Here is a 22,334-nt window from a genome sequence, read left to right on the forward strand (position 1 = left end):
TCGCTTCGCCTTCAGCAAGCCCGTCATCTTTTTGGCCGTCCGGCTTGTCGTACAAAAACAAATATGGCGTCTTCCGCGGATGTCCACGTCCGAATCTGTGGACAAGAAATTATCAAATATGACCTAGAAATTAAGGCTCTCGTTCAGGTAAAAAGTGAAACGTCCGCCTGAATCACTGTCTGTTGGTTCGTCGTTTGCTAACGCAAAGGTGAAGCTAACGGCTAAACCGGAAAAGACGGAGGAAAGAGGGACACCAGCTGTTTAGTATAATGAGAGTACTTAAATGTCACTTTATTCACATCCTTCACTGCCAACAGATGTGTTGCTTCGATGTTTATTGTCTAACTATCGTGAAAGTGGCGACGCGTCGGACGGATCAATGATCAGCGATCATGTTGTTATTGACAGACCGTGACACGTGACCAAACGATACAGAGGTTACCCTGTTTACTGAAGATAAATGCATGGACACGTTTCTCCAAATTCTGTTGAGACCTAATAACCTTGATATATTCTTCAGGTTGATATATTCTTCAGGTGATGGTAGCCTGATTTTGTAGTCGTCATTGTTCAAGTTGAGGTCTGCATCCATAACTACACTTAGATTTCTGGCTTGAGAGTCCTACCCATACTTTTAGTCTGTCTAGTATTATGTCAGTGGTCATGCAGTCGGAAATATTTTTGGAAAAGTATGTTTGTAGAATATCCATCCAGAAGTAGGATCATTTCAGGTGTCGTATAAAGCGTTCTTTGGTTGATTGAGTGACATTGTGTAGGGATATTTGAATGGATGTTATTTAAAGATGGGGACAACACATACATTGGTGTGGAGGCACCAACTGTTTGTCTAATTTTCTGAATTTTGACAATAAAGGAGGCAAATTGATTCCATGCATAGCAGTTACTGACACTGGAGGGTGTGTTAGCCTGTCAATGTATTGTTCATGTTTTTTGTTATGAAGTCAGAGAATAAGATCTGCCTTGCATTTTTAAGTTCCAAATTATAATAATACGTCTATTTGTAGATGTCACAGTGAACCTGGAGATTAGTTTTTCGCCACCTGGAAATGGTGATGATTAGGTCTAGAGTGTGCACATAGTTCTACAGACCCTCTATCCTAAGGATTCTCAACATGGATATTAAAAATGAGTAAACTCATCAAAGGAGGTTGCACAGTATTTAGGTGGTCTGTAAATGTTGAGGAATAGAAGTTCACAGCCGCATCTTCAAATTAAGTAAAATGATCAAAATACTAATGCTTGCATTGGATATAATCATAAAATAAAAGCAAAGGTTTTTACGCCGATGCTGTGTTATCTCTTTAGTAGTATTGTGTAGATAATTGGTCCATTTTAATATAAGTCAAACCATTTAATCAAAAGAACAGTTTACTGGTATGTTTTATTTTTTATTTACAGGATTAATGTTAAAAGGTTTTAGTTTATGTAGAAAATATGATGATGGAACATTACTGATGAATATGAAAAGATTGATAATTAAATTCAGTACCACCTCTGTACATGATTATGGGTCACCACCAGACTACTTACAACTTATTTTAAAATGCATTATATTTAAGAACAACAATTTAAGTTGAGCTGTGTTGTCCGAAAGAAAATTCTAAATAAGTCTTTCATATAATGTTTCAGTGTTAATTTTGCTCTTGCAGACCTTAGATCATGATCAATGTTATATATTTAAAACATACCATGTCATTTATTATGGGGTTTTGTTTTGCATGCAGGACATCAGGGATTGCCCTGGACCTCAGTCAACTCTCATGGAGCTCAACTCGCAGGTCAAAGAGAAGTTCAACAAGCTCAGACTCAGAATACAGGTCAGGCCTCACATCACATGTGTACTGTGTTGCATCCGACAGATGTGTTGTGTTCGAGTCCAAACTGTTTGATTTGTGTTCTGTTGTCAGGATCTGGAGCAGATGGCCAGAGAGTATGACAGAGAGACGGACAGACTGTCCATCCAGGCAGAGACGGAGAGCCAGCGAAGGCAAATGCTGAGGTGTGTGAACTCATTTTCACTCATTTGCCTGAATCACTGACTTTATTGATGTCATTAATATCGCTTGAATGCCAGCGTCCAGTCCAGTGTTTCAGTGAGTGAGCCCATCTGTATTTCAGTCTGTTAACACATCACAATGAGCTGTAGTGCTTGGTTGTAACTCCTCTTTGCATCAGGTTTGGTGGTGCCTCTGTCTCCTGTGGTGGGTTGTAATTAGGGGATAAAGACAATTAGGATTAGCAGTGTAAATCAAAAAGCTCTAATTTACCGTGTCCATGGTGCTTTTGGGAGTTTGCATTCTAGGTGATGACCCCTTGCAAAAAAATGCTATATATTCAAACCTGGATCCAATAGTAGTTTGAGAGGCAGATAAAGTATTACACTTGATATTTATAAGTTTAAACATTATGCACACAGAGGAGTTGCAAATCTATAACAGAAACAAAGATTCTGAAAATGTTGTTTTTATGTGTGTTTTTTGTTCTTGTTTTGTGGATTCCAGTAACCAGACAGCATGGAAGAAAGCTAACCTGTCGTGTAAACTAGTCATCGACAGCACGGAGAAGGACGAGCTGCTGTTTGGAGTCGAACACCAGAGCACCAGACAAAGGTCAGGACACCCAGAGGCTGAGGCTTCGCTTGTATTCAGCCTGAACACGCATCCCGGTATTTATTCTACCTCAGTCAAACACTCATGTCTCATCGTAACTATTAAGTTATAGAATATATGCATTTTAAAAGTTTATCTCTCAGCTGAGTTCACATTGCGGATACCTGTTTCTTTCTTACTGCAAAAGCAGCCTCATCGATATTGAGAACAATTTTACTTTCTTCTGACTGTCTTTATTAATAATATAATATAATTACAGCTAGTATTAACCACCACCCTGTAATATCAATCCTGTGTGAATGGAGCTTTCATTAGTTATTTAATTTGTAACTTTTTACGGATAAGAACTTAAATTATGATATACTTGTGCAGTCACACACAGTCGGGGAATTTAGCTTTCAGCCCGGATTATGACTTTGATCATAACTTCTTTGTATTTGTCTTATGTTACAGCCTAATTTGCCCTTCGTTTAAAAAAATAAATAAAAATGGTGCATTACCAACAGTTAATCGACTTGTTTGTGTTTGTGATTGGTCGAGCAGAAGATAGAAGTTGTGTGCTCGGGGATTGCAAAGCAAAGCACTCAAAGCAAAGTTTTGTCCTCGCAGGGTTCAATCTTGCTCGTGGGAGCAGAAACTTTCTGCGCGGAGTAATCTGTGCCGAGCTCGCTAAAGTAATTTGAGTGTGGATCTCATTTGTGCTCGCCGATATTGACGGTGGTTTGACCCCATGCAGACCTCAGAACTGCTCTGTGTGTGTTTTCATATCAGGAAGGTGACCAAAGAAAGCCTCGTAGAAACCAGCAGCACCATCACAGAGAGTCTGATGTCTATGAGCAGGATGATGGCGGAACAGGTGAAGCAGAGCGAGGACACTATCGGCACTCTGGGTAAAAAACAACTCTACTTTGTCCATGTGTTTTACTTTCTACGGGTTATAGTGTGTGTCCAAAAGATACATCCAATTTACGTTTGTCCCTTTTTTTTAATGTTTCGATCTCAAATCAATATTTAACCAACACATCTTCCCTCCTAAACCTCGTATACTTCTCCTTGTTCTTCTTCTCCTCGCACAGCCACTTCCTCGAGGACAGTGCAGGAAACCAACGAGGAGTTTAAAAGCATGACGGGAACCATTCACCTGGGGAGGAAACTGATCCTCAAGTACAACCGGCGGGAACTGACGGACAAGCTGCTCATCTTCCTGGCCGTGGCCCTCTTCCTCGCCACCGTCCTCTACATCCTTAAGAAACGTCTCTTCCCTTTCATTTAGCTGCGTGACTAAAGAACTCGCCGAGGCTGCAGGCGGTTATTCCCCTCAGCGGAAAGTTACCACAAAGACTTTAAACCGGTGCGGACGACACGCAGACATGGAAGCGGTCCCACGGCTGGACTCGTGCACATAGAACACTTTTAATCTCGTTTAGCGTCCTCATTTTTTTATTTTAACCTTACGCAATATGTGAGTTTATAAAATGGTGAACTTAAATTGATATGCTGAGGTTTCATGCAACAACAGTGATCGGGATAAAGCCTCAAATTGCTTCAAACGTGTCTGAAGGTCAAATATTTTAGACTTCTTTCAAATAGCCTCACTCGAAGCCGGCTGTCATAGCTTCTTCTTTCCCCGCGTCACATCCCGAGAGCTATGGCTGTCGTCTTGAAGCGGCAATTTATTGAAATTTAAGATAAGAGTGCACTCTTTCAAGCGCTCTCTCATCGAAGGCCGTCATGGTGCTGCAGGAGAAGTGTCGGCAGTGGAAAGGAGGATTGAGAAGTTTTAATTCCATCTACTTTTACTTCTTGGTCACAAAGTAAGCGTGAATAATATAGAAAAGCACTTTGAATTACAATCTGTGTGTGTGTGTGTGTGTGTATTCAACATAGAACATGTCTGTGCATCTGTTCTGGACGGCTATTCCAAAGATGCCATTGTTATAGTTATTTCCAGTTTACCTTGTGCCTTTCTTCCTTCGGACGTCTGGACAACTGATTTAAAAATCTTATGACTTACCTATACCGTAAAAGTTGTCTCCCACATTAAGTCAGATGTTATGAATGTTGAACAATGTTTTGTTAGAGTTCTATTTCCATTTATTGAGGCAAATGTTGATGTGAAGCAATGACACAGATGTGCCAGTAGATGGCAGAATACCCAATATTTACCACCATCAGAGGCTTTATTGTTCATTTGTATGAAGAATTATTTTACAGGACCGGACGGACTAACACTCTTCTCTCTGTCAAGTGACATCATTGTAGTTTATTTAATTTCAATCAAAATGCCTACACCTGTATTTTGAGACTACTTTAAATAAAAAGTTACAAAAACATAGCTTTGAAACCTGTAGTCTGTATGAAATGTTGAGCATCAAAAATACATATCTATAATGTCATAACCAAAGAGTGCTTTCCTTCCTGCAGACTGAACCCGACGGTCTACAAGATGACGTTGGATAGCATGTCCACTTCACGGGGCGTAATAAAACGATACTCATGAATACAAAAAGTTGATTTTAAATAGGTAGAATACTGACTGAGCTATCATCTGCACTTGAGATATTCCCTGCGGCGTTGACTCGTGTTTGTCACGGCCCTTTGCTGCAGTACAAACATCACTGTGGTTTACTGTGACGTTGAAGAGAGGTAGATGCGTGGTTTTCATCCTTGTAAAAAGTAAAAAATAATAATATAGCACAGATATCCAACAGAGTTATAATAAGTTATGTTACATTGCTTTCACCAGCAATAAGACACTAAACTACGACGACTACTACTAATAAGTGCATGACCTTTTGTGTACCCTGTTTTAAAAAGCAGTAACATTGGATTTCTCAGACGTGAGACGACCAAATTCGGTTGCGTTGTCGTTCCGACTGTCCTCTGGTTCGGCCACGTTGGTCGGCTGCTGCGGGGGCCCTTGATCGGTGCTGGGCCCGGTGGACCAGGTGGGCGGTGTAGCGGTGGTCTGCTGCAGCGCGTCTGCCTGGCTGTGAGAGCAGGTGCTGCTGAAGCTGCTGCACACGGCCCCCCAGTGCTGCTCGCACTGCCTGCGCAGCCGCTGGCCGACCCACGACTCAACCTTGTCTCCACACTTCAACAGGAAGTTCATCAGTTCCACGTACGGTCTAATGGCCAAAGCACACACAGGAAGTTTTTTTTTTTTTTTTTAACACAGACTGATATTTTTTTATGGAAAACACCACTGAAAGTAAGACTAATTTTTTTCCACAGCAGATGTTTTGACTACACTTTTACCTTTTTATGACATAAATGTACTTATGACATTATTACTCATGACATATGACATTATTACTCATAACTTATGACATTATTACTCATGACTTATGACATTATTACTCATGACTTATGACATTATTACTTATAACTTATCACATTATTACTCATGACTTATGACCTTATACCATGACTTTTTTCATGGCATACAAATCATAATTCTTTTAATTACAAACGTTAACGTTTATGTGACGTACTATACTATGATTTCCTTACATTATACTTTAACTTTTTTTTATACGTAAAATACAATGATTAAAATGTTTTACATACTACAGTCTGACTTTTTAAACCAAGTATACTATGACCTGTTCTAGTATTTTTGTAGCATTGTATACTTTGACTTTTTTAACCAAGTACACTTTGACTTTTTAAACCTAGTATACTATGACTTTTTTTGAACAAACTATACAGACTTTTTTGACATAATAAACTTTTCAATAGTTTAATACTTTAATTAACCTATTATTATCATTATGATTTTTTTCAATGTACTATACTATATAATAATAATAATACATCAAATTTCTATAGCGCTTTCCATAATACTCAAAGACGCTATATAAATAGTTCAACATACTAAATCTATTTGTAATGCGATATACATTTTTTTTTTCAGACATAATACCAGGAATCTTTATGACTCTTTTCCTGATATGCTATACTATGTCCGTTTTTCTATTTTAAAAAGTGATACTCTTACTTTAAATGACCTTATTGACTGTTTATTAATGTAAAACTATGGGTCGATATATTATTTGACTGATTATTAGTGTCTCTCACCCCGGGGGAAACATCAGGTGGAACTGGACCAGGTTGCCCATGGTATCCATGTGGTCTCGTGGCGCCAGGCAGAGCTGGTGTTTGGAATAACACTCTCTCTGGAGCGAGAACACCATCTCTTTTACCGATGAGCACCGGCGGCTGACACAGCTGAAGCGCTGCCGCAGTCCCAGCGCCATGCAGCGCAACGCTTCCTTCACAAAGGACTTTCCCTGGGTGGAGGAGGAGAAGGAGGAGGATGAGGAGGAGGAGGAATTAGTCTAATTTCTGATTGCTCGGTCAACAAAGATGCAGGTAGTGAGTGATCACAATGTCAAATCTGACTTGGGACTTGTGCCATCTCCCCTGCTTTTGCCACTTCCTAGAAAAAATTCTAGCAATATTGCAAAGAAATCATAGTATGTCATAGTCATAGTATTGTTTGCCTTTAAAAAGTTGTATAGTATAAAATGCCATAACAATATAAAACAGTTGTATACATAGTATGACATATTAATGAAAAATCGACGTTTAGGTTATGCATAAATGTATAATATATGCCAATACTATATATATATATATATGCATACTCTTATGTATGATATTAGTATAATATGACAGAAAAAGTCATAGATGAATAGAAATGTTGTATTGCAAGTGATTCTCAAGTATGACATCATTAAGTCAACATCTACTGTAGTATCGACATTTAGCTTGAAAATGTCAGAAGTAATTAATTGTATAGAATGTATGAAAATATATAATATGTGATAAAGAGTCATAAAAAACACCATGAGTAAAGTCATATTTCATAAAAGTCATTGCAATAAAAAGTTCAACAATTCAGTGCCAAGAAATTCCAAAGAATAGTATATCATAAAAAGGTCATAGAATAATATCCCATAAAAATCGCTTTCATAATTCAGTATACGCCATAAAATTGTAAAGAATAAAAAGTTATAGTAAAATAAAAATGACCTAAGAAAATTCATAGTATAGGACGTATATCAAATACATCAAAAGTATAGTACGGCGATAGTATGTCATAACAATGACATTAAAAATGAATAGTACAGTATTGTATCGAAAACATCCGTCTAGTATGCCATTAAAATGCCATATTCTGTCATAAAAAGGCAGTGTACTGTATCAATACATTCAAACCACACACAATTCCTGAGAGCACTTTCGTGCGATGGCATTGCTCAACATAATAACAATTTTGTGACAAAAGCCCCAAATTTGGAAAATGTGTTGATAGATATATTGGCAACTAACGGGGTTATCAAGAACTCTCATGCATGGTGGCACTGGAACACATTTCTCCAAATGTCCACTAGCAGTTGGTCAACCTTTCCTATCCCATTGAACAAAAAGAAATAACAGACATAATCTAGACCATAGTAATGCTGAGAAGCTAATAAAATACTTTGGGTCAGTCACAGACCTAGAAGCGGCCAGGAGGAGAGTCAGTACCTCCGTGTTGAGGCCGTGGTTCTCTGCTAGAACACGTTGTGTTGCGCTGTCAGCGCTGGACGTGAGTCACTGCCCGAAGCGAGGGAGTTCAGTAATCGTCAGCAGTGATGGCGGTGTTTGTACCAGGCCACTGTGGCGAAGAGGGAGCTGAGCCAGAAGGCAAATCTCTCAATGGACCAGTCCATCCACGTTCTGATCCTCACCTGCGGTCATGACCTTTGGGTCGTGACCAATGGAATGAGAACGCGCACACAAGTGGACAAAATGAGCTTCCTTTGTAGGGTGGCTGAGGCTGAGCCTTTGCGGTATAGGTGAGAAGTCTCAGACATCCGGAGGGAGCTCGGAGTAAAGCTGCTGCTCCCTCAAGTGGAACGGGGAAGCTGAGTGGTTTGGATATCTGATCAGGATATCTCCGAGACGCCTCTCTTTAGAGGTTTACCGGGCACGCCCAACTGGTAAGAGGCCCTGGAATACCCTCAGAATACGCTGGAAGGATGATATATCTTGTCTGGCCTGTGCTGCGGGAGTTGCGTTTCAACCACCTCTCTTAAGAGAGAGGCTATAGTTCAATTATGTTGCCTTATACATTCTATGAAAACATTTGAGGAACTGAAAATATGAAAACTGTTGCTCGGGGCCGCCAAACTACCGGTAACAAATGTGTGCCACGTCAGACTGCCAATGTGCTATTGCACAATATCCAGATATTTTGTAAATGTATAACGGCTATATACCGAATGTGTTGCTTTTGCCAAATAAAGTAACATGGTTAGATGTAATCCCCCCATAACGCCATTATATTCCCCGTTGTATTTTTTTGTTTTGTTTAATTGTCGTGCTTCAGCCCACCTGTGAGTCATAGCGCCCTGCGTTGTGCAGCAAAGTGAGACAGATGTGGTGCAGCCCTTGGATTTCACAGGAGTTGTTATTGAAACACTGAAACGTCCCACAGCCGACATCCCCTGAACTCACCAGGCAACTCTGGATCTCCGCTGAGAGAGAGAGAGAGAGATCAGTAAACATCCACAGAATCAAGTGTCTCTCAAATCACATGAGATATGAGAAGACATATAGGCATTACAAATACATTGATATCACTCATCAGGATGACATGGGAACATGTTCTTGGAGTTGGTTTGGATTCTGGGAACAGTTTAATACTTCCTATAACACAAGCTAGTGGACAGCAGGATAGGATGACAACATCATCCAGAGGAGACGGCGAGCTCAAATTGTACAACATCAGCGATGGACAGCATTTATTTCACGTTGAAAGCAATATTTCATTTCAGTGTGATAAGTGCTTGAAATGTCATTTCAATTCTAAACAAAGATATCGCTTAGAATAATTGTTGTTCTCTTTTGCCGAGGAGACAATATCACGATAGGCCTTATGAGACAGATAATATATATTTTTTAGTAGGGGATTATCTAGCTTCACCTGAACCTTTCCCATACATATAGGATGATAGTGTTGCTCTTGTTGATATAGGTCGAGGGTTATTGCTTCTGTGGATGTCGAGCAGCCCTTCGGTCGGAGGCGCCGTCATGGAGGCAATGCGCAGCAGTAGGCCTACACCTGAAGCAGGACTCACCTGTGCTCTGCAGAGAGAGGCGCTTCTTGACTTGTTTCTCATGGAGATCATGCAGATCCGTGGTCAGCACCGGTTGACAGGCCAGGAGCAGGAAAAACACAGCGGACAAGTTCGACGGCATGCTTTACCACCCACCGAAGCTTAATATCTGAGAGTTTTGTCTGTATACGTAAGTCTTCTTACAGACCGGAGCAGCGCGGGTGCAGCCTGGCAGAAGAGTTCCCGCTGTAAAGTATTTCCGCGGCATCAAGGCTGTAATATATAAAGCCACATGATCACTGCGCGTTCACCAATCTCCACCAATCACAGCGCAGCCCTGTGGACACACGACCATGGAGACAAAAGTTTATCATTGACGAGAGAAAAGAGGACTGAATGGAGCAGAATGGAGCCTGCAGCTACATTTGAAGCGGATCAGCGTGTCTATTTATTATGATACCAGTGGCAGGCTCAGACTATAGCTGGTATAGGGGCTGAAACTAAATGAAAAGGGCACTGCAAGCATCCAAAGGGGAACCGCATCATGTTGTCTTCATTTAAGGGCACCATTAAAGCCCTGCGTCTCGTCTCTCCACTGGACGCGTGTCTTTTGAACGTATACCAGGAGAGTGTGCCACCCCGTGCCCCCTTCGAGGCCCTCAGGGACCAATCAAATAATAACGTCCAAACCCTATCGTTCAACGACATAACTGTCTGTATAAGGTCGTGCAACTCCTCTGGAGTCGGCAAGGTCAACCACTCAAGACATCCACACTCAATTACACAACAGAGGGTTACGAGTGTGCTGGAGGGAGAGCAGCTGCTTTCTTAGCAGGGAAACGTGCTGAGAGAAACGTATCGGGCGAGCACACAGAGAGAGAGAGAGAGAGAGAGAGAGAGAGAGAGAGAGAGAGAGAGGAGGGTGGAGGGAGAGAGAGGGAGAGAGGAGAGGGAAAGGGGGGAGGTTAGAGAGAGAGAGGGGGAGAGGTTATAGAGAGAGAGGGATGAGAGAGGGGGGAGAGGGAGAAAGAGAGAAAAGGGAGGAGGGAGAGAGGGAGGAGAAGGAGAGAAAGAGAGGCAGGAGGGAGAAGTAAAGGGGGAGGAGAGGTTAAAGAGAGAGGGGTAAGAGAGAAGGAGAGGAAGGAGGGAGAGAGAGGGGGGGAGAGGCAATAGAGAGGGATGAGAGAGAGGGAGGAGGGGGAGAGAGAACATGGAGAAGGAGAGGTTAAAGAGAGGTGTGAGATAGAGAGAGAGGGAAGAGAAGGAGAGAGAGATAAGGAGAGGGAGGAGGGAGAGAGAGAGAGGGGGAGAGATTATAGAGAGAGAGAGGGAGGAGGGGGGGAGAGAGAGAGAGGCAATAGAGAGAGAGAGAGGCAATAGAGAGGGAGAGAGAGAGGGAGGAGAGAGAGAGGGAGTAGAGGGAGAGAGAGAGGGAAGGAGGAGGAGAGAGAGGAGGGTAAGAGAGTGAGGGAGAAGAGGGAGAGAGAGAGAAGGAGAGGAAGGAGGGAGAGAGAGGGGGAGAGGTTATATAGAGAGAGAGGCAATAGAGAGGGAGAGAGGGAGGAGAAGGAGAGAGAGGGGAGGGCGAGAGAAAGAGAGAGAGAAAGAAAGAGAGAGAGAGAGGGAGAGAGATATATATGAATTGTATATTTGTTGTGTTGTTGTTGTGCTTTGGCCACATTGTTGTTGCAACATACATGCTAGTAAACCATATTGAATTGAATTGAGAGGGAGGGAGAGTTGATAATATTGATATATCCGGTACCACAATTTATAAAAGGGTTCATAAATTGTAATTAATGGCTTTATTGAGAACTAATACATAATTTGAGCTCATTCATTATAGTTCAGGAACATTACATTTTTGATACAAAGAAATATGGTGTTTCCAGGTTGGGTAAAAAACAACTCTCACCACATGAATGCTCCAGACCAGGATTAGCCATGCAGAATCCTCTAGACACGTTTTAACGACTGATTAACATCTATAACTGCAAACTCAGTTACATATTAGAAAGAGAGAAATCCTGAACTGAATTATTACCAACGAGAAAAGATAAACACAATGCAGCCCATTTGTTATTAATGTTTTGGTTCATGCACACACAAACACAATATGCTGGACTCTAGGCTCAGGCGATTGTTTTTGATGTCTCTTGTCAATATGCTTTTTAGATATATCTTTATTTTATATAATAATAAGTAATTATTTTTTCGATCAGAGACCTCTTTCATGTCAGTAAGCAGAAAGCTATGTAAGATCATCTATACTTTTTGTTTAACTGACTCTTTAAAACTACAGGGGATAGGAAATAAAAACACTCCTTTGTACTTCAGATTGGTAATGAGGCTTTATTTGCTTACAATAACTGTGACATGTGATTTTTAAGCTGCGGTCACATCAAGGAGCAACATGCTTTTGTTTGCGAGTCCAAAGTGAGTTAAGCTTTGATTTGTGTGACTTTAGATACGCTCCATTCTCGCAGCCCAGTTGTTGTGGTCGTGTTTTGCCTCTTAACAACCATGACCTCTGACCCTTGACATTAAAAGAGACAGGCCACAGTCATGTGACACCGTGGCATCAGCATCGCCACGTGAGTCAAAGAAGAAACTACTACGCCTGCTCAGGTTTATCTACCCTCCAGTGAAGATGGTTTCATACAAGTGTGTGTGTGTTGTAGCGAGAGGTCAAGGTACGGAGGCAGGGTGTATCCACGTGTGTGTCCATGCAGAGGGCCCGATGGGGAAGACAATCATTTGGGGGGCTAATGTTCGGACGTTCATTAAAAGCACTCTTTCCCCTGACCTCTTCAGCGCGATCCGTCTCATCCTGCTTCAAAACAACATCCCACAGCTTCCCTCACACAAACCCTGACGACCACCCACGCAATGACCCTTCACCCCGACACTGAACACACACACATACACACACACACGCACACAATCACAAAATGCTCCCCTAATGCATATAGACACCACTGTGCAAACAGCACGCAAGCAGGAGCCTCTTCAGCTCCGACTCTCACACGATCATGTTGTGAATAACATGTCCGCCCCTGGAGGCATAAGTATCAATCATATTCATTCAGGATCTGCTTTGTGATTCCTGAACTCAGGAGGAAGCGTTGCCGTAACGTTTGGGTTCGCCCGGATCGGTTCAGTTCACCATTTATTCATCTTCAAGAACCATATTGTGTTCATTTCTGTTTTTTCATGCACGTGAACATACCGCTGTTGAGGTTGATGCTTTGAGAAAAACTAGGGATGAATAAGAAAATATGATTTAGATTTAGCTGAACCCATATGGAGGACCATGAGCATCACTTAAATACCTAAATTAAATAAATTAGTTAAGTCAATTAAATAAGTGAAGTGATTTATTCTAGCAAGTTTTTGCATCAAGCAAATAAATAGTATACAACACTTATATTTGGGGTATTTCATTAATTGAAGTCCTTTTTCAAGTAAGGATAATTTAAATAATTTAAAAATGTTGAATAAATTAGTTTAGCCTAATACGTAACAGTGTATTTTTCATATACACGCAGGCAGAGGGCATCCAATGTTTGGACACTCTCTGACACACATTTGTGTTAACATGTGCATCACTGCCAACAAGTAGTTAAATCAATAAAGTTACGCAAGCTATGTCACACACACAAATCCCAAAAACTGATGGACTGAGATTTAAGACTGGATTTGTGAAGGCTTTATTTTCAGAAATACCTCTTATGCTGTGAGGAAACTAGAAACTAAACCAGACTGGGACGCTACTTGCAGCTTATTTTTGACTTTTTAGAGATAAACATTCCAATAAAACATTTTGTTGCTTCAATCATTAAGCCTCTCCAGGGTTGATGGATCCAGGTTGTCGCCCTCATATAGTAATAAGTAATGTCTGGTCTCATGCAGCGAGGCCCTGTAGAGGTTTCATGTGGTGGAATCACAGAGTTTCCCTTAAAAATTAAAGTCTCCCAATACTTTGGGGTAGATTTCAGCTTTGAAATGACCAACTGAAAAAAACTACCCCACCTACTGGTTTAGTTTTAGATTATGCAGGAAACATTTCCCCCATCATTCAGAGTAAATATTAATTGATTTCAAAAACTAAGCCAAGACCTTTTCAGCAGAGTATCTTTACTAATAAAACATTTTCTTAACAGGCATTACAAAAAGGTACAATAAGAAAAAAAAGGGACATAATGTCAAATGTGTTTCGTAAAGCACAATCAATGATGCATACTAAATACATGCAAGAAAAAGGAAACCTGAAGAAATATTTACATAATTTTAGACAGAAACCTTAGGGTCTTCATTCTAAACACCCCAACTGAAACAAGCCAAATGACTTCACCTTCCATGGTGAATCCGTGCAGTACATGTTTAACCGTTATTTAACAAGTTACTTGTTGAAAATGTCAACACAACAGCTCGAGTGAGAAATCTGCATGACATAATATACAACTTCAAAGTAAAAAATCTGTCTGTCACATGTTCTAGCGGCAGCGTCGTGCAGTGTGCACCGCTCCACATTGTCCAACTTCTCCAGCAGTAGCATAGAGCAGCGCAGACGAGCCATGTAACTTGTCTTCATGCCGAAAACCTTGAATGTACAAACACTCTAGACGCTAGTCTTTAAAAATAAGACATTATTCTTCTTCTTCTTCCTCCTCTTCATCGTGATCATCGTGTCTGATGCTGTACCTTTCAAAAAGGCTAACACAGCAGTGTAGACCAGCACGTGTACCTGCAGCAGGAGAGGAAATATAGATGTCTTAACCGTAAAAAAAAAAAACCTTACACCTTTCTTCAGTTTTTAAAAACAGACCTCAAGGGGTTTTGGGGCCAGAGGCAGACGGTGCCTCCTGTAGTTCGGTCTGCTCAGACGGTGCAGAGTTGCAACCCAAGGCGTTCTCCTCCCTACTTTCCCCTGACAAGAAATCATGGATAGCAGTTTCGATGTGCGGCCGGAAAGTGTGGTTCATCTTGGGGTCGACGACCTGAGTGATGATCCTATCCACACCGGACTCCAGCATACCCGATCTAGAAAGAAAGAATAAACAAAATAAATGACAACACAAATAGGCGCTACATAAGTACTGTTATTTGACTGACTAAATCAATATAGCAGTATAGTTAACTGGATTGAACTGACATGGAACAATTAGCTGCAGACTATATAGATTACAATGAAAACGTCGCTTATTCTGAAGAAATTGAAAACAAAAGCAGCTGTTCATCGGACATCCATATTCCTTTGGACAGAGGACAAGTAATACGTTAAAGAGAGCTGACAGTAACACTCACTGAACAACACTTTGCCGCAGTCCGTTCCTCATCTGGTTCTTGTTGATGGACGGGTTCCAGTCCTGCGTGCCAAGGTGCGACGTGACATAGTTGTCAACTTTCTGCCGCAGGTTCTGAAAGGCAGGCTGGCAGCAACGACAGCGACATAAACCCAGTCATTATACAGCGAAGTATACTGTAACATGGAAAGTAGACTGGAACAACTTAAGAACACACATTATTCCCATTCAAACTAGAAACGACTACTAACGTGAGAGAGATATAGCTGCTAATTCTCACTGAAGTTTGAGCTCGAGCCTTTCCCAGGTTAGCTTTAAGCCTTGCTTGTGCTACAGAGGACTGGCTTACCTTCGTATCAACGTCGGCGAGACAGTCCCGACGGAACTCGTCAAAAAGACCCCGGTTCTTCAGATGCTCCACGATCATACCGATTAGCTGCGGGTCTCCCGGTGGAAGGTTTGCCGCACCGTTACCGCCACCGTCCGCCATGACAAACCGAGAAAGAGGTTCGCTAACTTACCGGCTAGCTAGCTTAGCTAGGGGGCGCTTCTTTTCAACACGTGCGGTCCTTAGAAAACAGCGGGCGGAGTGACCGCGGGAGATGCTACGGGAAAAAAAGGTAGACGCTGTATAACAAATCGAGCGCTCCGTTTCCAGTTGACACGCATGCGTAGTGGAAACCTGACATCGGAAGTACTTCATGCAAGTGTCGGGTAACCTCAACGTTTGCGCGTAAATCTAAAGGTAATACATTAAGTGAACACACTGGCTGAATTCTCTGAACACAGATCGTTTCTGTGGTTGGGTCTTCAGACGGAGGGGATCCGTTCCGTTAACCTTCCCAACAGATTTTAGGCCGGACGAACGCCATTGTTGTTAAAGGTACCGATAGCCAGTGTGAAACGATGTTAGCTGTGGTGGCTACCATGAAATACTGTATTTCCTAACTATCTTCATACTCAAAAGCACATACATTTCGGTGTTACCAAATGTTCATGAGTAAATTATCATAGTGCGAACTGAACATCGACAGTCGAGTAAACAGCAGAATTGTCTAAACTACCTTTCTGACCCCGATCCATGCAGTCAGTTCAGCAAACACGTCATCGTGCGAATACTTAATTAAAGGCCCTGCCTGGCACCGTCCTCATGATTTTCGGGGCGGTGACAGTGCCAGTAGCAACATTTGATTGGTTGGTTAATTGCATGGCGTTGTTATATACAGAGTCGTTTATTATTTTACAGCACAGGCCCGACTGGGATAAATCTATGAGCACAGCGAAAAGACACATTGAGGTATATTTGCCACATTTGGGTATAATACAGCCGCTTTATGTTTACTTGGATCATTTCACTTTCTTGTTGCAGATGAGCGGTCAATTAAATGCCAACAACGAGTTTATGGAGCAGCTGCGGATGCAGGAGCTCTATAATAGGAGACGTGAGGCTGGCTCTGACCCAAACACCTACACTGACCCAGAGGATGGCACCGTGTACGACTGGGACCATGAAAAGAAGGCCTGGTTCCCTAAAGTATGAACTTTTGTTTTCCTACGGCATGTATTTGTTTTTTGAATACTCTGTCAGGCACGTGCACAGACATTTTGGGGGGCAGGTGCTCAAACCCCAAAAAAGGGCACCCATCGGCAAAATGATTTTTATATTGATCGCTGTAACTTGAAGTTAGCAAGTAATTGAAACGCATTGTGTCGTGAGAAGACATGAGAGCTAAACAAAATGAAATTGTTTTCTATTAACAATGACAATTAGTTTTTATTTACAAAATGATAGGAGCAAAAAATGCCATATAATAAACAACTTACTAACCTCGACCGCTCGGTCATGCCGGGAATTATCAAACCTCTGTAAAAAAGTTATAATTATATTGGTGCGGCTTTAGCTCAGTGGGGTAAGAGGGCCGTCCTTCAACCGCAAGGTCGTGGGTTCGATCCCCGCTCTCCCCATTAGCTGCAAGTCGAAGTGTCCTTGAGCAAGGCACTGAACCCCCAGTTGCTTCCCGGGCGCTTCACCGCAGCCCACTGCTCCTTAATAACTAAGGATGGGTTAAATGCAGAGAACTAATTTCCCCTTGGGGATTAATAAAAGTGTATATTTATTTTATTTTTATTTAAAGCATTTGTCTGATATTTCCCGGAATGACCTCACTCTCGGTTAGTAAGTAGTTATTACAAGTGTTGTTTTTTCTTGCGTTTACTCTTTTCACCCTCTGCAATGCTCATACAAGATTGATCTTTGTAAAACTGGAACAGGCAAAACAAAGAGAAACATACCACATAAAAAACAATGTGGTACAAGGATAGCAATCATAGTTTAGCTGCAATTTTATAGCTGTGAATTCTTGTGACACGTATCAAATTAATTATTAATTTCAACATACTTTCGAAATTGTCTCAATAGCATTTATACAAAACAAAGAAGATGCCTGCCTGTATATCGCTCCCTCTCTCTGTTCATTAAACATGACGTCAGTAAACAGCTGGACAAGCCTGTGAAACCATGGATTTCGTGAGTTTAAAAAAAAAAATCTTAGGAAACATCGGACCAGTTGCGACGTCATGTTTTCAGCAGCGCTTATGTTGACGTGGTTAATTTATCACCAAACAACGTCAGGGGACAAACACAGTCATTACCTGTGGGTCTGATGCTGCAGGTCAGAGAAGAAGTAGGCTGACCCGTTTAGCGTGGCGCGAGGAGCACTGCGCGAGCACTAAGTGGAGGAGGAGGAGGGAGGCGGGGGCTCGTGAGCGGCGTGGAGCATGTCGGGGTGAAATTCTCACAAGAACTAAAATAAATGCCCCGTCGGATATCAAAACACATTTGGGGGGACTCGATGACAGAGTCATTTTTATTCTTAAATGCTGATAAATATAAAAGTTGACATCAAACATTTCACCTGCAACAAATATTGCACTTCCCAGATTGGAAAATTGTAATTGGCCATATTGAGATTTCGATTGATTATGATTAATATACAATGCTATTTTGACTGGGGCAACAATAATGTCATACAAGTTGAAATACCAGCTTGTACTTGCCACTGACCACACCTGGCAAAAAAATGCACTGTTGGAACCACAAAATAGAGATGTCCATGCACCCCAAATTGGATGGCAGACCTCTTTTTAGTCTGTAGTCGTAACAGTTTCAGTGTTCATTTTAAGTAGGTTTTGCTTTGTTTCTCTAGATAACGGAGGACTTCATTGCTGCCTACCAGGCCAACTATGGCTTCACTCCGGAAGGAGATCCAGATCCAGATGCAGCTGCAGCGAGCAGCGCCAACCCAGCAGCACCAGAACCACACAGCAAGCGCTCAGAAAAGGAGAAACCAGGAGATACCCCAAGGAAGCAGAAGCCAGACAAGCCTGAGACCGCAGCAGAAGAAGCCAAACAGAAAGGGGAGAAGAGAAAACCAGATCCAGGTAAAGTGACATCCACAACCATAGAGACTAACTAGATTAACGAACACACAAATGGTAAATAATGGATTAGAAAAAATAAAAAAACTATAGTCATTGATGTATGTTTCCACCTTTACTCCTGTCTACAATAGGGATTATTACACGCATACATTTTTAGGTAGACTTTCTGAATTTATATCTGTACAAACGTGTCTCTTGATATATGCTTTTTTCCTTTCTCGTGCTTGTAGGATGGTTTGATATAGAAGAAAATAAAAACACGAACGTCTACGTATCAGGTTGGTATTGCTAACATTTCTTCTGTCATCGTCAAGGAGACGGCTGTCCAGTGAGTAGCTGACTCTGTTCATCCTTCATCTCCCTCTCCCCCTAACTTCTTCCTCCTCAGGCCTGCCTCCTGACATCAGCACGGAGGAGTTTGCTGAGTTAATGACCAAGTGCGGCATTGTGATGCGGGACCCCGTTAGTGAAGAGTTCAAGGTCAAACTCTACAAGGATAAAGAGGGAAATCTGAAGGGAGACGGTCTCTGCTGCTATCTCAAGGTCTGTTCGTCCTTGCTTGACTAAAAGCGTCATTTATAATTACCACAGTTGCATGTTCACAAGGTCCCACGTGGGTTTTGGCTTGAATGACGCTGCATCGAGAAGAAGTTTGAGTTGAAGTGACGGCGTGTGTTTGTGGTTCTCTGCAGAAGGAGTCAGTGGAGTTGGCTCTGCGTCTGATTGATGAGTCAGAGGTGCGAGGTTACAGGCTCCATGTGGAAGCAGCCCGGTTTGAGCTGAAAGGCCAGTACGACGCCACAAAGAAGAAGAAGAAGAACAAAGACCATCGGAAAAGAATGCAGAACCAGCAGAAGTTAATACTACTTCCTTGTTCCTTTATTTTGTTAACCGCCCACTAGTCCCACTCTGCATGTCGGCTTAAACAGACTTCAACAAGTACTTGAGTATTTTCTTGTCTGTGTCCGTGCAGACAGTTGGACTGGAGGCCAGAGAAGCAAGGAGAGTTGAGGAAGAGGCATGAAAAAGTTGTCATCATTAGGAACATGTTCCACCCCAGTGACTTTGAGGTGGGGAGAGACACACACACACACACACTGTCCAATGAGGGTATTCATCTCTGTTCTTTGTGCCTTCGTAGGAAGACCCACTGGAGTTGAATGAGTATCGTGAGGATCTGCGGTCAGAGTGTGACAAGTTTGGAGGGGTCAAGAAGGTCATCCTCTTTGATGTGAGTTTGATGTTATTCATGCTTTTTAATATTCATAGTGTAATGGTTTGAATTGTGTGTCAGTGGCATCAATAAGGAGCTGCTATGTGGTTGTGCTCGTGCCGTAGAGACACCCAGACGGCGTGGCATCAGTCGCATTTAAGGAGCCTGAACAAGCGGATGCGTGCATAGAGTCGTTCAATGGCCGCTGGTTTGGAGGAAGGCAGCTGACTGCTGAGCTTTGGGATGGAACAACAGACTATCAGGTAAACCCAGGATGATGAACAGATCCCATTGAATTTGGTTATAGGGGTTCTACGGATGTGGCATTTTTGAAGCTCTCATATTATATAAATATATTTGCTGATTTTTGTGATATCCTTGTTACACTTAAACGATGCATCTGGAAAGAATTTGCGGCCTTAAAATGCTGATACCGTTTGTGCAGGTGGAAGAAACAACACGTGAGCGGGAGGAGCGGCTGAAGGGTTGGTCTACTTTCCTGGAGGGAGGCGATAAGGGCCCTCAGAACAACACGGCCAAGCCAGCAGAACCCAGCACCACCGAAACAGAACCCGCCAGCGCCACGGAGCCCGAACCCGCCAGCGCCACGGAGCCCGAACCGCAGCCCAAAATAGAACCACAGAAACAGGAAGAGGAAGCAGACTCTACAGATAGCAGCATGGAAGGAAGCGATGATGAGAAAGCTGGAAGTGATAATGAGAAAGCCTAGATACTTATATGCACATCGTTGGTCCCCATGGCAACCAATCAGGACTGTCCTGCTTGATTGTGAACTGTGGTAAACGTGGAGGAGGTATTTGGAAAGTTTGAGCTGTTTTGTAATGTAGAAAAATAAAATTATGATTTTGTCTACCCTATTTTAACTATTTTGGTTTACACCGTAATTAGATCTGCTCTTGCCGAGCAGCACAGCTTTCTCTGAATTTGAGTGTGCCGGTTTGTGCTGATCAGATGGAATATTGCTGAATTACAAAAGACAACGGAGACTGAATAGATATTTTAAATGGACACTTACTCCGGTAGTACACAATGTATATTGTTACACGGTATAGATTGTCATTTCGGCACATATAACAATATTCAGTTTCATTTCCGCAGTCGTTGCATTTTTGCTTAAAACAACTTTCTTTGTAATTTTCATAGACGAGATAGACTCGGGTCCCAGTGTGACAGCTGACACTGTTTCATGGAAAAGGGCTTTGAAACAAGACTCAATATACTTATTCTTACTCTGGATAGATAGTACATTTACTATATAAATGCAAACAAAAACAGATTGGCCTTTTCCTTTTTGGTCCAGTATCTAGATCTCTGAGGTTGTAAGAAGGATCATGTGCTATAAGACAAACTTATTACAAACACACGCTCCCTTTGGATGCTGTCTTGTACATATGAGTATTGATGTGTTTAATAAAGTATTTCGGGTTTGTAACATTTTGAAAACTAATCAGTCAAGATGCAGCTCTCATGACGACGTAACAAAACATCTCATTGTAAAACTACAAGTAAATACTACAACTCTAATACCGCTACAGTATTATATATATACACAGATGCAGGCACGTGCACAGACATGTTGGGGGGCAGGTGCTCAAACCAAAAAAAAAGGGCACCCATTGGCAAAATGATTTTTCTATTGATCACTGTAACTTGAAGTGAGCAAGTAATTGGTTGTTACAAAACACCTGAAACACATTGTGCCGTGAGAAGACATGAGAGCTGAAGACATGAGCGCCGCGGAGTATGTCAAGGCGAAATTCTCACAAGAACTCAAATATATGCCCCGACAGATATCCAAACACATTTGGGGGGAATTGATGACAGAGAGAGTAAGTGTTATTCTTAAATACTGATTAATGATGAAAAAATGTGTCTACGTCCCTGGGAAATAAATCTTGAGCCGGAGATGTGCCAGTTGTCGATTTACAATATCCTATTTCTGATGTTCAGTTGTGTCTATTCCCCAAGTCATGTGGTATAATAGGTTGGCTGTACTCAAAGAAGAAGAACAACTCATATTGTCATTTAATTTCTGGATATACACTACCGTTCAAAAGTTTGGGGTCACCCAGACAATTTTGTGTCTTCCATGAAAACTCACACTTTTATTTATCAAATGAATTGAACATTTCATAGAACATATAGTCAAGACATTGACAAGGTTAGAAATAATGATTAATATTTGAAGTATTAATTTTGTTCTACAAACTTCAAGCTCAAAGGAAGGCCAGTTGTATAGCTTATATCACCAGCATAACTGTTTTCAGCTGTGCTAGCATTATTGCACGGGTTTTCTAATCAGACATTAGTCTTATAAGGTGATTAGCAAACACAATGTACCATTAGAACACTGGAGTGATAGTTGCTGTAAATGGGCCTCGATACACCTATGGAGATATTTCATTAGAAACCAGACACTTCCACCTTGAATATTAATTTACCACATTAACAATGTATAGAGTGTATTTTTGATTAATTTAATGTTATCTTTATTGAAAAAACAGTGCTTTACTTTGAAAAATAAAGACATTTCTAAGTGACCCCAAACTTTTGAACGGTAGTGTATTGTACTTGTCTGTGCAGGTGTGTCTACATACAGATGTTCCAGATGGGT

General features: G+C 41.6%; 3 protein-coding genes across 5 annotated transcripts; 2 read left to right on the forward strand and 1 right to left on the reverse strand.

The window, feature by feature from the left end:
- The first annotated feature begins 43 nt into the window (after positions 1–43).
- Positions 44–4,965, forward strand: bnip1b (BCL2 interacting protein 1b). Its single transcript, XM_056406120.1, has 6 exons — positions 44–147; positions 1,746–1,838; positions 1,929–2,020; positions 2,523–2,630; positions 3,402–3,520; positions 3,707–4,965. Exons 1-6 carry the CDS (start codon positions 64–66, stop codon positions 3,901–3,903), a joined length of 693 nt encoding a protein of 230 aa, XP_056262095.1. The 5' UTR covers positions 44–63; the 3' UTR covers positions 3,904–4,965.
- On the reverse strand, positions 4,787–16,280 carry LOC130191676 (uncharacterized). Its single transcript, XM_056411333.1, has 8 exons — positions 16,110–16,280; positions 15,395–15,650; positions 15,047–15,171; positions 14,570–14,782; positions 9,761–9,882; positions 9,015–9,157; positions 6,711–6,922; positions 4,787–5,758 (listed from the first exon to the last, which is right to left on the reverse strand). The coding sequence occupies exons 2-8, from the start codon at positions 15,533–15,535 to the stop codon at positions 5,440–5,442; spliced, it is 1,275 nt and encodes a 424-aa protein (XP_056267308.1). The 5' UTR covers positions 15,536–15,650; positions 16,110–16,280; the 3' UTR covers positions 4,787–5,439.
- htatsf1 (HIV-1 Tat specific factor 1) lies at positions 15,714–20,577 on the forward strand. Of its 3 annotated transcripts, XM_056406087.1 has the most exons (11): positions 15,797–15,928; positions 16,292–16,342; positions 16,415–16,579; positions 18,252–18,486; positions 18,717–18,764; positions 18,875–19,029; positions 19,179–19,342; positions 19,460–19,556; positions 19,628–19,717; positions 19,825–19,962; positions 20,145–20,577. In XM_056406087.1, exons 2-11 carry the CDS (start codon positions 16,316–16,318, stop codon positions 20,427–20,429), a joined length of 1,404 nt encoding a protein of 467 aa, XP_056262062.1. In that variant the 5' UTR covers positions 15,797–15,928; positions 16,292–16,315; the 3' UTR covers positions 20,430–20,577. The 3 variants fall into 3 exon arrangements, with proteins under 3 accessions (XP_056262069.1, XP_056262062.1, XP_056262066.1); XM_056406094.1 differs by lacking the exons at positions 15,797–15,928; positions 16,292–16,342 and adding an exon at positions 15,714–15,790; XM_056406091.1 differs by lacking the exon at positions 16,292–16,342.
- The last annotated feature ends 1,757 nt before the right edge of the window (positions 20,578–22,334 follow it).

This window comes from Pseudoliparis swirei, chromosome 3, assembly GCF_029220125.1.
Source record: "Pseudoliparis swirei isolate HS2019 ecotype Mariana Trench chromosome 3, NWPU_hadal_v1, whole genome shotgun sequence".
Lineage (NCBI taxonomy): Eukaryota > Metazoa > Chordata > Actinopteri > Perciformes > Liparidae > Pseudoliparis > Pseudoliparis swirei.